The 16,483-nt window shown below is 51.6% G+C and overlaps 6 protein-coding genes across 6 annotated transcripts; 5 read left to right on the plus strand and 1 right to left on the minus strand.

Annotated features, from left to right (window-relative positions):
* Positions 1 to 1,515: 1,515 nt before the first annotated feature.
* On the plus strand, positions 1,516 to 4,950 carry CLAFUR5_09277 (Cytochrome P450 monooxygenase TRI13; the record flags this gene model as incomplete). The annotated part of the gene is made up of 5 exons (XM_047908425.1): positions 1,516 to 1,671; positions 1,735 to 2,895; positions 2,959 to 3,184; positions 3,248 to 3,384; positions 4,045 to 4,950. The coding sequence occupies 5 exons, from the start codon at positions 1,516 to 1,518 to the stop codon at positions 4,948 to 4,950; spliced, it is 2,586 nt and encodes an 861-aa protein (XP_047765991.1).
* A 237-nt stretch (positions 4,951 to 5,187) lies between these two features.
* CLAFUR5_09278 (uncharacterized protein) lies at positions 5,188 to 6,192 on the plus strand (the record flags this gene model as incomplete). Its single annotated transcript, XM_047908426.1, has 3 exons — positions 5,188 to 5,232; positions 5,324 to 5,396; positions 5,495 to 6,192. The coding sequence occupies 3 exons, from the start codon at positions 5,188 to 5,190 to the stop codon at positions 6,190 to 6,192; spliced, it is 816 nt and encodes a 271-aa protein (XP_047766373.1).
* Positions 6,193 to 6,633: 441 nt separating this feature from the next.
* On the plus strand, positions 6,634 to 7,371 carry CLAFUR5_09279 (uncharacterized protein; the record flags this gene model as incomplete). The annotated part of the gene is made up of 1 exon (XM_047908427.1): positions 6,634 to 7,371. The coding sequence occupies one exon, from the start codon at positions 6,634 to 6,636 to the stop codon at positions 7,369 to 7,371; it is 738 nt and encodes a 245-aa protein (XP_047766004.1).
* A 731-nt stretch (positions 7,372 to 8,102) lies between these two features.
* CLAFUR5_09280 (uncharacterized protein) lies at positions 8,103 to 9,206 on the plus strand (the record flags this gene model as incomplete). The annotated part of the gene is made up of 1 exon (XM_047908428.1): positions 8,103 to 9,206. One exon carries the CDS (start codon positions 8,103 to 8,105, stop codon positions 9,204 to 9,206), a length of 1,104 nt encoding a protein of 367 aa, XP_047766398.1.
* Positions 9,207 to 9,781: 575 nt separating this feature from the next.
* Positions 9,782 to 10,921, plus strand: CLAFUR5_09281 (uncharacterized protein; the record flags this gene model as incomplete). Its single annotated transcript, XM_047908429.1, has 1 exon — positions 9,782 to 10,921. One exon carries the CDS (start codon positions 9,782 to 9,784, stop codon positions 10,919 to 10,921), a length of 1,140 nt encoding a protein of 379 aa, XP_047766397.1.
* Positions 10,922 to 12,660: 1,739 nt separating this feature from the next.
* CLAFUR5_09282 (Short chain dehydrogenase asqE) lies at positions 12,661 to 15,842 on the minus strand (the record flags this gene model as incomplete). The annotated part of the gene is made up of 7 exons (XM_047908430.1): positions 12,661 to 14,267; positions 14,593 to 14,696; positions 14,811 to 15,162; positions 15,313 to 15,400; positions 15,489 to 15,617; positions 15,671 to 15,732; positions 15,797 to 15,842. 7 exons carry the CDS (start codon positions 15,840 to 15,842, stop codon positions 12,661 to 12,663), a joined length of 2,388 nt encoding a protein of 795 aa, XP_047766396.1.
* Between the last annotated feature and the right edge of the window lie 641 nt (positions 15,843 to 16,483).

The raw sequence follows: 16,483 nt of genomic DNA on the forward strand, positions 1-16,483 counted from the left end.
GGTTCCTCGCCCTTCTTATACGTAGAAAGAAGAGGGACTCGCTCCCGATACGAGTATAAGCTCGTTAGATAGTTTTTATACCCTTTTTACTAGTAGTCCTCTATTTACTACGGCTTCGCCTACGTTACGCGCCCGTCGCGCCTACGACGCTCTAGCGTAAGAATACTTAGCTCTCTCGTAGTAAGACGAGATGTTCGTAGCCGACACTACGTATAGGTAATTCTCGTCGTCGACCGCCTTAGATATATAGTAAGCTCTCCTACTTAACTACGGTAGTTTAAATAAGCTTAGACTCTCCGAGTCTATTAGTAGCGTTCCGTATAGACTCCCCGAGTCTATTAGTAGCATACCGTACGATTCCTAGTATATGGTACTATACCCTACGTCGTACTTCCTAAGTATATCGATGTCCTATTAAGCAAACCCGGGCTTATAACCTATTAAACAGGTATAGTATATATACGTATAGAACTTAGAACAGGTACTAGGGAACGAGGAAGGACTAATGTAGTATTCGACGGTATATAGTAGAACAGCTTTTAGTTATAAAGATGTTATATTCCCTAGGATTAGAGACGTAGTCTCTTATACGTATATAGGGGGAATCTAGATCTCTAGCCCCTACTCCTTTCCCGACGCTTTAGCGGTTTTACCTACGTTTTAATATACGACGACGATCTCTATAGTAGTCTCGTACTAACGCTATACTAGTGTCTCGACTAATACGACATACCTACCGACCTATATTTATAATAGGTTATATATTAACTTATATATATCTATCTAGAATAGACGAGTGTTACTCTTAAAGAGGCTATAGATAACTAATTAGTCACCTAATTCTTGGCGTACCTAGCCTTAAGTTTTAATAATAGGCTATTATCTATATATACGCTTAGATCGTAATACCTAAAAGTTTAGTACTAATTAAGTATATATTTAAAATTATATAGTAATAACCGCTATAGCGATACTACTCTAGAAGAAGGTCGAAGTAGCTATCGAAGTTAGGATAGGTACCGAAGATAATAGGTACTCAAGAGTAGGTATCGAAGATAAATTTCGGTCTTCGCGGATCGACGAATTTATGCACGGACCTTGTGCATTGTCCATTAACTTGCAACCATAGTCTGGCAATACGCCTGAATAGGCATGCCTATCAGCAGCGACGAATGCAAGGGCCTCGGTGATAGATGATATGGCCGTACCACCACAGCGACGCGGCCGCGCCTAACGGTCGGTATCGAAGCAAGTCTCGGGAATCGTGTCGTGACTGTCAACTTGAAGGGTTCGTTGAAGGTGGCATTCATTAATCAGGTGAAATTGCGTCATGAAGAACGAGAAGTCCGATGGTGGTATATAGCGATGGCGCTCTTGGGTGGTGTTGACTCCGCTTATCACTGTGTTGTCAGCAATTGCCAAAGACTCTCTGCATCTTGTTCTCGTTCAGCGCAACAGCTCTTGCCTTCTTCTCTGCCACTTGGAAGAACGATTTGTCACAGCTTTTCGCATGCCATGGCTTCGCTTGTCTACGGCCTTCTGGCCCTACTGGTCGGCATCGGCGCCTTTTCCATGTACAAGTTCGCCCTCCCAAAGCCGCTCCCAGGTATCCCATACGACATCGCCTCGCGCAAGCGTGTCCTCGGAGACCTGCCTGATGCCACAGCCTGGGTAAGTACCGCAGCCAGCCAGCCATATGCTTTCCGAATTCAGCTGACTTCCTGTGTTCGGCAGATGCGCGAACGAAAAGAATTCTGGTCTTTCCTCCAAGCTCGCTGCCAACAACTCAACTCGCCAATCGTCCAAGTATGGATGCAACCACTGGGCAAGCCGTTCATCGTCGTGAGCGACTACCTCGAGACGCAAGATATCATGGTCCGTCGACATGCCCAATTCGACCGGAGCGCTTGGCTTGGCGACATGTTCTGGGCCATCGCACCTCGAAACATGACCCGTTTCCTGACAAACGATGACTGGCGAGCGCACCGAAGACTGATGGCAGATGCGATGAGTCCGGGATTCCTTCGAAATGTGGCGAGCCCTCACGGGCATGCGGGTGCATCGTCGCTGATCAAGCTCTGGAAGAGCAAGATGGATCTTGCAGAAGGACGTCCTTTCTCCGTGTTCGATGATGTGATCAAGTCCGCGATGGATGCCATGTGGAGTGCGGTGTTTGGGTCCGAGATCAGTACGACTCAGGGACAGATCGATGCTCTGACAGGGCGGAGTGTGCTACTTTCTTCAGACCGGAATGTGCCAGTGGAGTTTCCTCAAGCTGATGATCCTGAGACGTTCACGGCAATGTTGACACTAGGCAATAGCGTGGCGTGGGCAGCATCGAGTCCGTTGCCCAAGACTACACATTGGCTGGCCGTCAACCTTATCCCGAACTTGAGGAGGGCGATGAAGCTTAAGAGGGATTACCTATCTGGTATGCTCCATGCAGCATCCCACAAGTTTGCCACTTCGCAAGACGAGGGCAAAGTCAAACATGTCTTGGACTTAGTCGTGCAGCGAGAAGTAACGCTCGCCAAGAAGGAAGGTCGAGCTCCAGAGTTCGACACCCAGGATATCCGCGACGAACTCTTCGGCTTCCTCCTAGCCGGCAACGAAACAACCTCAGCAACAATCTGCTGGGGCCTAAAAATGCTCTCCGACCACCCCCGAGTCCAACACAAACTCCGAACCATCCTGCAAGAATTCCACATCCAAGCCAGACAAGAAGGCAGAACTCCCAGCCCGCAGGAGATGTTCAACGCAAACATCCCATACCTAGAAGCCACATTAGCAGAAATCTTACGGCACGCAGGAAGTGCACCAGGGAGTACTCGCCGGACGATGGAGAATACGGAGATTTTTGGACACCAGATTCCGAAGGGGTACGATGTGTTGATGGTGAGTGGAAACTTGTGTACCGCGTGGTTGAATTGATCCGAGCAGGGACTGACAATCGTGTAGCTCATGAATGGCGCTGGGTACACTTCTCCAGCTCTGCCCATCGACGAGAGCCGACGGAGTATGCAATCCGTTAAAGCCAGCGACATTGCTGGGATGTGGGATGAGTCCGACATTAGCCAATTCGTGCCAGAGCGTTGGCTGGTCACAGATGAGAAGGGCCAGGTGACGTACGACCAAAAGGCTGGTCCATTCCAGTCCTTTGGCGCTGGCCTCAGAGGGTGTTTCGGTATGCGATTTCCTTCAAGGACAGATCCTGCGTGAAGTTTGGTGCTAACCGTAAGACTCGCAGGCCGTAAGCTCGCCGAGCTGAATCTTTGGACCTTTTTCACATTGATACTATGGGAATTCGAGCTGCTTGCGCCGCCTGAGTCGTATCGCTCCTACCTCGGGTTGGACAAGAGCATGCACCAGCCGCAGCAGTGCTATGTTCGACTGAAGAAAGTCGCAGCGTCGACATAGAATGGTCGGAGATCATGTGTCGCATGATGGAAGGAAGGATCTTGGCTCAATTCATCAGCACAATGGATACGTCAAGTATACATACGCTCACACACGTCCCAGCTCCTTCAATGTTCACTTGGCATCCAATGATATCCATGCACCAATCTCCGAACATACAGGTTAGTTGCCATAGCCTGCAACTCTGCAGACGTAGTCGATCATGCCCGAGAAGCGTCCGATTGAGCGCTTCTGTGGCTGTTGTGGGCGCGTTTGAACCTTCGGAAGGAGTTGCTGCTGCTTTTTCTCTTGAGACAGGTCGACGCCGCGATCCACTGTCGATAGAATGTTGGTGGAGTATGTGGTGGAGAGATGAATGCAGGACGCGACGACGTTGGACGCGAGATATAGTAGTTTTATTGCTCGTGCTCGCTAGCACTACAGGCATCCTGTAGAACTACTGGCGTGCACGGCGTGCACGGCGTGTTCCCGTCTGCAGCCAATGGCATTACAGTAGACACCTCGAACCTCATCTTCCATCGCCGCGGGCATCACCATCTGATTCACGGTGCATCAAATGTCTGGAACGCTAGATTGGACACGACTCGAGTCCCGTTCGGCATTGCGCAACTTCCTGACATTGACTAGTACCGAGCGCACTCCATCGAACGAGAGCCCATCAATCCCACATTGGCTTTGTCTGAGCCAAAGTCAAGTATACAACCCTCCAGACTTCACTCCGACACCACACACCTTTCACGTCCACCTCCACCTCCACCTCCACCTCCACCTCCACCTCCACCTCCAACAATGGCCCTCCGCACCCTTCTCCGCACACCACCAGCTCTCCGCTCACTCCTCCTCCAACAAACAGCATCCCGCGCCTCATACCACTCGTACGAACACATCGAACCGCCTCCATACCGCGAAACAGAATCCGCCATCCTCTCCTCCGCCCTCCGCCACGTTCCAACCCATGGCTTCACCCAGCAATCCCTCACCCTGGGCGCAAAAGACAATGGATACCTCGACATCTCCACAAACCTCTTCCCCAATGGCGCCTTCGACCTCGTTCTCTACCATCTCGTCACACAAAGGTTGGGTCTGAAAGATCGCATACACTTCCCCGAAAATATTGGTGTAGGCCGCAAAGTCAGATCCCTCATCCTCGAACGACTGCGCGGGAACGACGATGCGGGCGTAGTAGGGAAGTGGCGGGAAGCGTTGGGGTTGATGTCGCTAGCAGAGAATATCCCGAAGAGTCTGAAAGAGCTGGCGGCGTTGAGTGATGAGATGTGGTTCCTTGCGGGGCACGTGAGTGTGGATTCCACCTGGTACACCAAGAGGGCGAGTTTGAGTGGGGTGTATGCGGCCACTGAGGTGTTTCAGACGACGGATCAGAGTACGGAGTATAGGGATACGGAGGAGTTCTTGGACAGAAGGTTGGAGGAGGTGAGGGTTGTGGGTGGTGCTGTGGGCGGTACGATTGAGTGGGCGAGCTTTCAGGCGGGGAGTGTGGTGAATTTGTTGAGGAGTAAGGGTGTGAGGATATGAGGGCGTTGACATGTGAAGCATAGATGTGGGGCAGTAAGAGTGAGGCAGAATGAGTGAGTGCAAGCTCTGTTGGCGTTTGCATCAAGGCTATACTTCAGCGCCTGCGACAATTTGACTCACATTCTGCACCTCAAACCAACATCTCCTCCACCACCACCGCATGAAGTCCCTCAATCAATACAACCATAACCGCATACCATCGCAGATACCGATGAGCAATAGTGCTCGACCGCCAACATGACGACCATCCAAAGGGACTTCTACGACAGCTGCACCATCGAGGTATGCTCCACGCACGGAGTCTGCACCATCATGACCCGCACAATTATCAACTAACCCGTAAGCAGGAAACAAAGATGTGCTCTATAAACAGGTGGTCATGCCTATCACTATCGAATCTGAGTCCCGAAGTCCCTACCAAGCACCAAGGACTTCACTCACAATAGGTACGGATGCCATGTCTTGTAGGCATTGGCATTCAGTACACGCGAAAACCTCTCCTACCTTGCAACGTCCACCTGAGCTAACGATCAACTCCATGCAGGATCGAGCAGGCTATTCGCAATGGCGAATAGCCCACAGGCTTCTGCGCTGCGACACTTCAAGCAGCTACCCGACTACGTGCGGAAAGCCTCTCGTGTGGGCGTACAGCTCGTAGCTATTCACGACAGGGCGTTCGACAACCCGCAGCCTGCTCATTTCGATCACTTCGCCATGCTCTTCTACGCCCTTATTACTCTCCTGGCCACTGGAAACGTTCAGGCACTAAACGTGCAGCTCCACCTGAAAATTGCCGACCGACTTCTCCATGTTGTCTCAGTTGAAACCTTCTCAGCTGACACCGCGAAGACACTGTTATACCCCATATCACTTCTGCCGTCGAAGATAGAGGTCAACGTGCTTAGTGTGGACCTGAGCGTCCAGCACGATCTCAACATGGTCAGACAGCACCACGACAAAGTGCGTCTCGACCTCGTGGAATGGGTTGACTACGTCGACGATATAAATGCGCTCGTCAAGCGCACAGGAGTCGCCCCGAACGGCATACGATGCCTTGTCGAAACTATCTCGGATACTGAAAGTGGCGCAATTGCAGACGTCAAGAAGCCGCTAAACTACGCTCATTTTGCCGCCGGCATGAAGTTGGTACGGCTTCACTTGCAGCAGCCTCAGGTCCGTCGGCTGGTAGAGAAGGCTAGGGAGATCGAGGCACAAGATGGCATTCCAGATGATACGGGATGAAACGATGACATTGCAGCGACTCATAGTTCTGGGTCTTCAGCTCTTTAACGTGTGAGTAGGAGCTACGAAAATTCATCAAGGCTCGAGCTGTTCACGACACAAAAGAAGCCATCGATTTCTGGATTACGAAAGTCTCCAAATTTCTCTGCATCGCCAAACTGGAAGAGCTCGACCAACTAGCCGTCTTTCGCTTTATGGATCTGCCTCCGGAACTGCGAATTCCCATCTATCGGTGTACCATGCTTCACCGGCCTAGACATCTGGAAGTGCGTCAGAGACCTGCGCATGTCTACAGTACCTAGACCGACTTGCTGATCGAGCCTATAGATCTTGGCGACCTCTGGGCGTGTTTACTCGGAAGCCTCAGACGTCTTCTACAAAGAGAAGACTGTACCCATTAAAATCGTCGCAAAGTCGACCCGATGTTGCGGGTCTCCAGATATGACGCTGGATATTGGCCGTAGTAGAATCTTGGCCAACCAAGATATAGGAGAGGACTTCACCCACGTCTACTCCGAGAAGATCCCGATCTGGATTCGAAAGGCTCAAACCATCAGCATTGACATTCTCCTGTATCATCCAACAAGGGACGACGTGTTGGCCACCGAGTTTCCTCACTTCGCCAATCTCTTCTACGCTCTGATCGCATCGCTAATGACTGGCGATCTCAAGACGCTGCACATAGATCTAGACCATCTGATTGGTACCCGCATCAACGACGAGGATGATGATCTTCCAGATAATCAACTCCCCGCCAATGTCATCTTAACAATCCTCCACCCTCTCACATTCCTCCCAAACACAGTATTTCTCTCAACATCCCCATTGCACCCCAAGACCGGTTCCCCAATCTTCCCCAAAAGAACGCACCACAACGGTCTCAGCATCGACCTCCTCGAATTCACGAATCTAAAGGACGATATCCGGAGACTTAATGCACGGGTCATCAGTACAGGAGTTGCTCCAGGTGGAATCAGGGTGCTTGGCAGAATAATGTGGGATATTGAGAACAGACACGAAGCGCGCGCGAGGGTGATGCCGGATTACAAGTACTTTGGCAAGAGGATAGGGAAGGTTAGGCAGATGATAGGAACACCGGCTGTGCGGAGATTGATTGAGCGGGCGGAAGAGGTTGAAGTGTATTGGGGTGAGGGGTGCTGTTGTGGGGAGGAGCTGTAGGGATGGTGTTGCTAAGTGCGAAGAGGTGGTATGTGGGAGGGGGGTGCGAGCTGCTGCTGTAATGATGATTCAAAAAAAAACCTACATTGCACCGCTGAGATCCATGATCTCTGGGCACTACTGGCATCACATCTGACGTTACGTTGACCTGGGATCGGACGCTCAGCCATGCACAATGCAGAGTTATGATCTTTGTTCAGATCAGACTCAGCACAAAGAGCATGGCCTCTTTCCCGAAGTATGTCTCAATCCCCCTTTGTGACACACTGACTGACTCCATGCCATATATTCCAACTACCCCTGACGTGAGAGCATCGGCTTTGGCCCCATTGGCGCTTCCATCTATACTATTGCAACAGCCTCGTATACAGTCATCTCGACCTACCCAATGCTGGCGAAGGGCAACAATGCCTTGGCGACCTTTACGCTGAACAATTCACTTGTTCAGGTCACACCTAGACAATGAATCCGGAGCTATAATGCTTTGTGTTGTGAGTGAAGGCATCGTTCGGGGTTATGTGTTGGGCATGGACGAGTATATTACCCGCGGTTCCATCCATCTTCGTGTCCTTGCTTAGATCCCAACATCTTCCTTCCATTTAAGCAGCCAGGGCAGCAACATCATCTTCCACCAGCAATCAACACCACTACTACTACTACTACTACTACTACTACTACTACTACTACTGTTACTGACATCTCTTCACAACCTCCAAGAGAACCCCGTCAACATGACTCCGATTCAGTCACTCATCAAGCCAGCCGAGATCGTCAGCACCGGAAGCGAACGCGGCGAACTCTACGACCGATGCTCCCTGGAGGAACTTCAGTCGTTCGTCAAGGTACGAGGCGGCAAAGATGTAAAGATGCCGACAACTTACGAAGGTGCTGGCGACTGGCTTCTTGCAAAAGATCAGCATGACACCTTTCGCTACCTGGATCTTCCTCCCGAGCTAAGGTTGATCGTCAACGAAGAGCTGCTCGCATACGATCCAAAACGTCCGTCGAAGATTCTCCATTCGCAGCTTCTCAGCACATCGAAGCAGATCAACAACGAGTGCTCGGATATTCTCCAGAAGACCATTGCCGAGGGCGGTATCCACATCATCCGCATCCGCACCAACGAGTCGGACACCCCTTACTGCTATGCCACATGCTACACAAGTGAGCGTTGTGCGAAATGCAGGCACGTCATAAGCTCGACTACCATTCAGTTCCGCAATGCTGCTCCAATTCAGCTTCAGGACATCGGACTGCTCCACAACGACTTGACAGCGATGCCGCCAATCGCTGAGTCCGTCACCCGTATGACGATCGATATCGTCTTCGAGGGTCCATGTGTCGCTCGAGGATTGGAGGCAATCGTACAGCCGGTGTACAATATCAATCGTCAACTCTACCTTCTGGCCACACAGATCCCATCTTCGAACATCACGGCAGTCTCGGTGCGTGTTACTGTTCCGGAGAAGGTAGAAATCGAGAAGAAGAACATCGCGAGTATGCTCTGGCCACTGACCAAACTCGGGCCAGAAGTCGAAGTGAATATCACTGGAGTTCCGGACGATGTCGTCGAGTATCTCGCTAGCCAGCAAAATCTAAGCTCTCACAAGACCACGGCACTGACTGCGTGGCCAGAGATCAAGGCGAAAGCAGATGATCTGGTTCAGCGAGTCCAGAAGGCGGGCATAAAGCACACGGGCGTCCAGTTTCTTCCACGACTCCTTGCTGCGGCGTTCAGGAATAGCGATACGGAGCGCTACGAGTTTGACAGTTACAGTGATTCTCGAAGTGGCGGTCATGTCACTGCTCGGATCGTCAGTGCCATGACCATCTAGGGCAGTCCGAAATGGCAGCTGCTGTCGGCTCAGGCAGATCAGGTGCTGGAGCAGATGGCGGAGAATGCGGAGGGGTGGCTGGTCGACAAGTACGGTTAAGTCACACGGGTAATACCAGACCACGGGTGTGTATGATAGATTGTGGTCACATGAGACCCCTGGCTCGGGCGAGTGTTGGGGATACTGATTAAGCATTGTAGAAACACGTACCCAATGAAGATGTATATTATCATCACGATCCGAGTTATGCATAAGCCAACTTTGGCGTCGCATCAAATTTTCACGGCGTGCTCAATTTTGTGAAGCTCTTACTTACTAAACTGCTCCGAAATGCGTCTTTCGCAGTGAATGACTATCGGATCCGCGCGCTAACTTCATCCGCCTCCCGCTTTCCTAGAAGCCCTCTCGACGCCAGCACACTGAGTTTTCCCCCTAATATCTAGACCAGCAACCAAGATCCATCATCTCGACCGCCTCAACTACCTCCTACACAATCGCCAGAAGAGACAAGCGTGTGACCTACAACCTACAACGACTTGACTCTACCACCCACATGACTGAAGCATACCGCCGCGATGATTCCCACACCACTCATCGCCCCGCACAGCAGTATCAACATCAAGACCGATCGTCGCGACTTCTACGACAGATGCAGCCGGAAGGAGCTCGCATCCTTCATCAAGTCGCGGACGGGCCATAAGGTGCTCCCGATATATATGTCAAAGCAATTGCGTGGTCGACTCTTGGCACTCGATCGAAATGCCACTTTCCGCTTCTTGGACTTGCCAGCGGAGCTCAGACTCGAGATCGAGGAGGAACTCCTTGGGCATAATCGCCCAACCAAGAAGCTGCACTGGCAGATACTTGGTGTGTCCCAGATGATCAACAAGGAGGCATCTCCGATCTTTAGAGAGGCTGTCAACGGCGGCAAAATCCACCTTGTGCGCATTCGCTCCAACAAGATCCACGGAGACGATTCGATTGCGACGTGCAGCCGAACGTTTTGCAGAGGTGCCTCCGTGTTACCCTTCACCACCATTCAGACCGGCAACAGCAACGCACGCCCACCATCACCGAATGGTCGGACTTGCAAGGAGCTTGCCGCCATGCCGCCTGTCTCAGATGAAGCAAGATACATGGTCATCAACATCGACTTTGAAAGTCCATGCCAGGGTGACGGTTGTGAACCCGACCAATTCAAGCCTGACGAGTTAATTTACCGTCACCTCTATCTACTTGCAACTCAGATAAGGACCTCAAACATCGAAAAAGTGTCTCTCCGCATCATCACGGGTAAGCACATCTTGGCAGAAGAAGGAGTCTGGAAGATGCTCTGGCCACTCACACGACTTGGCCGACGGGTTCAGATCACCATCAACGGCATCAGCAACCAGAACTTTCGAGATCTGAACAAGGAGCAAGTTCGCTGCTCGTACGCCTACACCGCGCTCTCCGAAGTACAATATATCAAGGATGAGGCCCAAAGGCTCGCGGAAAAGGTCCGCCAGGCTGGCTTAAGCAACACTGGTGTCATGTTCCTACCGATACTAATCGAGGCTACTCTAGAAAAGCGAAGTCTCGGCTTCTGCCCTCTCTCGTGTGACGAAGGTGTGAAGGTCAGCATTCGCCAGATGCAGGACATCCTTGGCTGCCAGAAGTGGATGAGCCTGAGACGTCAGGCGGAGCAGATCCTGGTAGAAGCTGGAGAGACTTAGGGTAATGCCTCGTTTTCGGGAATCACGGCGCGAAAAGGCTCACGGTTGCAGAAATATCCTAGAAGTACCTTGACACAGAGAGCACCGCACATAAAGAGGTCGACGATAACGAACTACTGTTCTATAGGGAGAGAGGAAGAGGAAGGATCGTCCGACAGGGGGGTCTATGAGGCTCCCCCAAATGCCTGATAGGGAGATGCAGTTGGTTTCGCTATGAGTCATTGACTAGACGACTTTAGCTAGTCACTTGTGTAGCTTGAGACAGTAACATGTAAGCGCTACTGTCCATGCAGCCTCGATACTAGCAGAATGAAGACGTGGCGTTGGCTTGGCAAGCACATGCGAATCAAGATGTATACTAACTCTCTTTCCTACACTGTCACAACCCCTGCCCAGCTGAGCCGTCCTCATTCTCTGTCGGTCGAGTTTTCTGTGTCAAGATGTTGGAACTGTACTTCGACCATCATGACTTCACAAAGCCGTAAGCTTAAGTCTAGCGATACCCTCCAGCACACTGGCGCACATAGCCCTTCCTATCCCGTTAGCCTTATTATACACTGCAAAAAGAAACTCCTTACAAGACTAACAGGTCGAATTTGCGTTACTCTTGCATCTAGGATAAGGAAAACAGCTCTTGTGATTATGAGCGGTTTTGCCTTGTGATTCCAGTCCTGGGCATAGTTTGTACAGCCCCTGTTCTCCCCACTTTCCTCATTAGGAAGGATGTATCCACTGCTTGGCGTAGCTCACCACTTGGTGTGTCCTTCATTGTTGGCTATTACTGCCTCGCAGCGTTCTCGCATACTCTTGCATATACGTTGTATGTCCTTAGGTGTGAGCTTGGCCCATTCTTGATAGTGAGATTGAAGGTATAGTGAGATTGAAGGTAGCAACACCTTCTGAGATGGACATGGATAGCCGGAAGTGGTTAGCGTAAATACAGGGGTTGTAAAAACTATGCCCAGGACTGTCGAACCGAACACCTCTAACAAGCTCAACCATAACAGTTTCAATCATGTGTACTCATGGAGGCGTGGAATTGGTGACAATGGCCAATCAAGACTTCAGCACTGCGCATTTACATTTGAAGGGGAGCAATCGACCCTTATGCGACGAGGCGATGGGTGGTTGCTCCAATTGCTGTGATTGGCTTGTCAGAGTTGTTCGATGCGGACTCGAATGCACTGCTGATATATGTGGCTTTCAAGACGGGCACTTCTATTGTAAACCGCACTTCTATCACTTACAAAGGTTAGTGCTTCCGCAGGTCTCTGGAATTCCACGGCATCTCGTACTCTCACGTTCTCAGCATCATGGAACCAACAGAGACCACATCACCACCATTATTCATCTCCGCGTGACCGACAGGCGGCAGGCATTCGAACCTAGCGTACAGCCTTCCACAGGCGATGACTCGATGCTGAATCTACAAAATGACTTGATGACAAAACAGGGGACGTCAACAAGACATTTGTCGGCGGCTTCCTTACTGAGTGTGTTAGGATACTTCGAACACTCTGCTACAATGTCCTATTTGTCTTCGGCAAACGCCTTACAAACGTCGCAAATACTACACCAGTCGAGGGCAGGAGATCAAGGCCTCGTTGAACCTCGATGCGCCAACTGCGATGAGCAGTCTATCCATCTTTCATTCATGCGATCCATTACCAACTTTCTCTCGTTCCTGCAACTTCCTACATATACTCATGTCCATCCAACGCCAACAGTCCCACACCAGCTCATGATCCGCCACCCAGCACGTATCGCGGATCGATAGCCTGCGACCCGGCAAGACTCCCCAAATTGCTGAACGAGCGATCTGTGAAACGGTAGTCTCGCTCATCGCCGTTCTTGCAACCCTTAGTAGCCATAGCGGCCTCACCACACTTCCGGACCATGTCCACGTCCGCTTCATAACTAGTCGCAAGGTTGTAGTAAGACTTGTAGTGTGGTTCATCAGCGTCCTCGATGACCTTCTTGACGTATTCCTTCTCGAATTCCGTCTCCGCTCCGAATGTGACCTGGCATGCCCTAGGGATGCGCTCCATGACCTGGACAAGCATAGCTTGCCTGTGGTCGATGCCTCCGCGCTCGACGCAGGTAATACGAAGCTGCTCGAGTCCAGTCATAGCCTGTAGCTCCCGCCAGCATACCAGGGCGACGAAGTCCTGAACGCTCAGAAACCTGTGCGACAGAGAGGAGTTACTGCTGGAGGAGCATAGGTCGAGGACCAAGACCAGGGACTTGATCTGTGCCAGCGAAGGCAGATCGATGCGTTGAGTGGGAAGGAAGGGCTTGGTCGACTTCTCCACCTTGAAGCTCATGATGATCTTGTTCTCAGCATACAGGATGTCCTTTGTCTCCTCGTAGATTTGGTTGCAGGTCCCGAGGATGACTGGCTTGCAATCAGAGGCGAGGCCTTTGCGAAGGTCACGGTTTGCTTCTATCTGTCGCACTGTGTCGCCATCGAGAAAGGGACGGCCTGCGAGGAAGATGTAGCCAGTCTTGGAGACGAGTAGTTTGCGGTAGACAATGTTCCTCATCTCAGCTGGGAGATCGAGGAATCGAAAGGGCTTGGTTGGCGAGCTCGTGGCCGCGTTGCCAGGAGTGGTGGTAGCATGTACGAGTTCTTCAACCGGACCTTCACTGATGATGACCTCGTCGTTCTCCTGCTTGGCTTTCTTCGCCACTAGCAGGGGAATCTTGCTCTTCTTCCGGTCCTCGCCCGAGAGCCACCGTGGGACGGTCTCCTCGATCTTCTCGATCTTCTCAATCTTCTCAAACTTCTCGGTAGCCGAATCTGCAGGCTGGAGCTCAGAGTGCCTCTGTAGAAGTGTGCTGAAGACCGCGCGGGCAAACATGCCAATCTCCGAGTTGGCTTCTCGAAGCGCTTCCATCAACCTCCCAGCATCGAGATCGCACATTTCCAGAACCTCGTTCAAAGCAGCATCGGCATCCATGTCATGTCTGCCGAACACCGCTTGGCGATTGGTGGCACATCGCTTGAGAGCCCTCATAAGATCGTCATCTTGTGCGATTTCCACCTCGGGTGGTATGTCGTCTCGTGAGGCCTGCGTGTGTGTTGTCGTGATCCCGAGTGGTGTGACGGTACTCGAGTTCAGCGGAAGTGATGCAGCGCCGCCGAAGGAGGATCCAAATGATGCTGTCGCAAACGGGGAGCGTGGGAGTTTGTTTGTAGCCGGAGTCGCGGTGAAAGAAGCGAAAGTGGGTGGTCTGCCAAAGGCGGGCGGGTTGCCTGTGAACTCGAACACCATTCTTGCTGTGGTCAATTGGTTTTGGTGATGTCGGATGCTGGATGTTGTTGAGTCGAGGTGCAATTGTTTATCTGCAGTCGCAACTTGTCAGCGGGAAGGAAAGAAATTTGCGGAAGGATCAATGCGTAGCGGGCCGTTGGCGGGAAACGCCGAGCGGGGCAACCATGTCAGTGAATTAGAAGCGATTCAGCTTGTGATCTTGTCCCTTTCCAGTCATTAGCAATCGCTTTTTGAGCGCACAGTCGCCTAATGTTCTCCTGCACCGGCATCCTCAGCGGAGAGAAACTGCTGATTAGCTCCACGAGTTAGATGTCCGAGTGTGCGACAAACAGAGAAGTTCCATTGACGATTGGAGGGGCTCTGAGTTGTGGTACTCGCCATCGTGTTACCACATACTTGCCCCACCGCTAGCGTTGATAGTATCGCCGTTGATCCATCTTGCTCCTCCACCTCCACATAGCCAGCATACCACATCTGCGACCTCACTCGGCCTCCCCAATCTGCAGTGCCAAATATGTCAGCCAGGATCCGCAAGATCACATACCCTTCGCCAGGACATCATTCACTTATAGCTTCCCACACCAGTGTGCCTCCAGAGCGTATGTCTGACTCACCTCTTCTCGATAGTCCACTCATTCTTCACAATATCAATAATCTCCTGACTCGCCTGCCGTAAACCATCCGTATCCGTCGCTCCTGGACTAACATTATTGATGGTGATCTGCTTCTTCGCGCCATATGTGACGGCAAAGTTCCTCGTCATGTGCTCCAACGCCGCCTTACTTGCCGAGTATATTATCGTCGGACCACCCAAAACGACTCGAGCGGAGATCGAAGTAATGTTAATGATGGAGCCGCCGGGTCGAATTACGGGGAGGACGGCTTGGATCAGCATGTAGGGTGTGAGGACGTTGAGGTTGAAGATGCCGTAGAATTCGAGGGCGGCCTGGGCGTCGTTGGGGTATACTGAGAGAGAAGTGTGGTTAGTTTCGAGATCATTTGCAGTGATCGATCGTAGCGAGTCCTTGGAGTGATGTACTTCCGAACTCCATGGCCTAACCTGCGCCGAGAAAACCAATCAGACACCAGGTCGTTCCCGCTTTTGGGTGTACTCACGAGCTGCGGCGCCAGCATTGTTGACCAAAATGTCGATGCCGGTTGTGGAGAAAGCAGAGAGCGTTTGCTGGATCATGCTATCCGCGAGCTGTATCCAGGTGTCAGCAGAACGCGGCCACCCGTTGTCGCGGACATCCTACTCTTATCCATATGGTATGGTAAAGCTCTCGACATACCTCTTGATATAATGCCTGATGCCCCTGCACATCCACGCCCTGTATCGCAATCGCTTCACATCCCAATCTTCTTATCTCCGTGACACAGCTCTTCGCCGCCTCAATATTATTGAGGTACGTTATCGTGATCTGTACCAGTCCTCATCAGCAACCACTCCGAGATCCCGCTACGCTGAACATACCGCTTTACACCCCTTCCTCGCAAACTGCAACGCAATCTCCCTCCCGATGCCCCTCGACCCACCTGCAACATCCATTAGCACACCACGTTCTCCTCTGGCTATCCTTTTGCCTACCAACATACTTACCAGTCACAATAGCGACCTTCCCCTCCAACGGCCTCGCAGTCGACATCTCAGTCTCTCACACACCACTCACCTCAGACGCAAGCTCATTCACCCTCTGAGAAGCACCAGCCAATCTCGCATCAATACTCGACACGACCTTGGTATTCCTATAAGAAACTCGAACCCCCGACGGCCTCTCCTCCTTACATATCAAGAACCGATCCCTTAATCATCACCACTCAGCCGCAAACAGTAAACGAGCGAATCCACATCGAGCCCGCCCAAGCCCTCGCCCTGGCAGGGGCCTTCAAGGTGAACTGTTCCACAGAGGTGCGTGGCCACAAGTGGATGAATTATAGCCACGTGGCCACGACTTGAACCACCGGGTGGCCATAGTGTGGCGCCACAGCCTGACTCAGCTTGAGGAGGCATAAGGACAGTCCGGAAGGCGGTCGATATCAGGCACTAAGGCATTAATGGTCCGTGCCCAGGCTGTGGCCATAGTGGACGAATATTCAGCCTCATGTTCGCAGTGTGGCCACCGGAAGTGGACCAACTTGTGATGGTGTGGCCGACATCACTATTGTTCCGACCTCGACACTTCCCCTGACCCCAGCTCGCCGACCTGACCCCACTTGATCATCAAATTCTTATCAAATTCTCATCAATGTCGACTATCTTGCACGTCGCCGTTGCGCCTCGGGGAGG

This window comes from Fulvia fulva, chromosome 9 (assembly GCF_020509005.1).
Source record: "Fulvia fulva chromosome 9, complete sequence".
NCBI lineage: Eukaryota > Fungi > Ascomycota > Dothideomycetes > Mycosphaerellales > Mycosphaerellaceae > Fulvia > Fulvia fulva.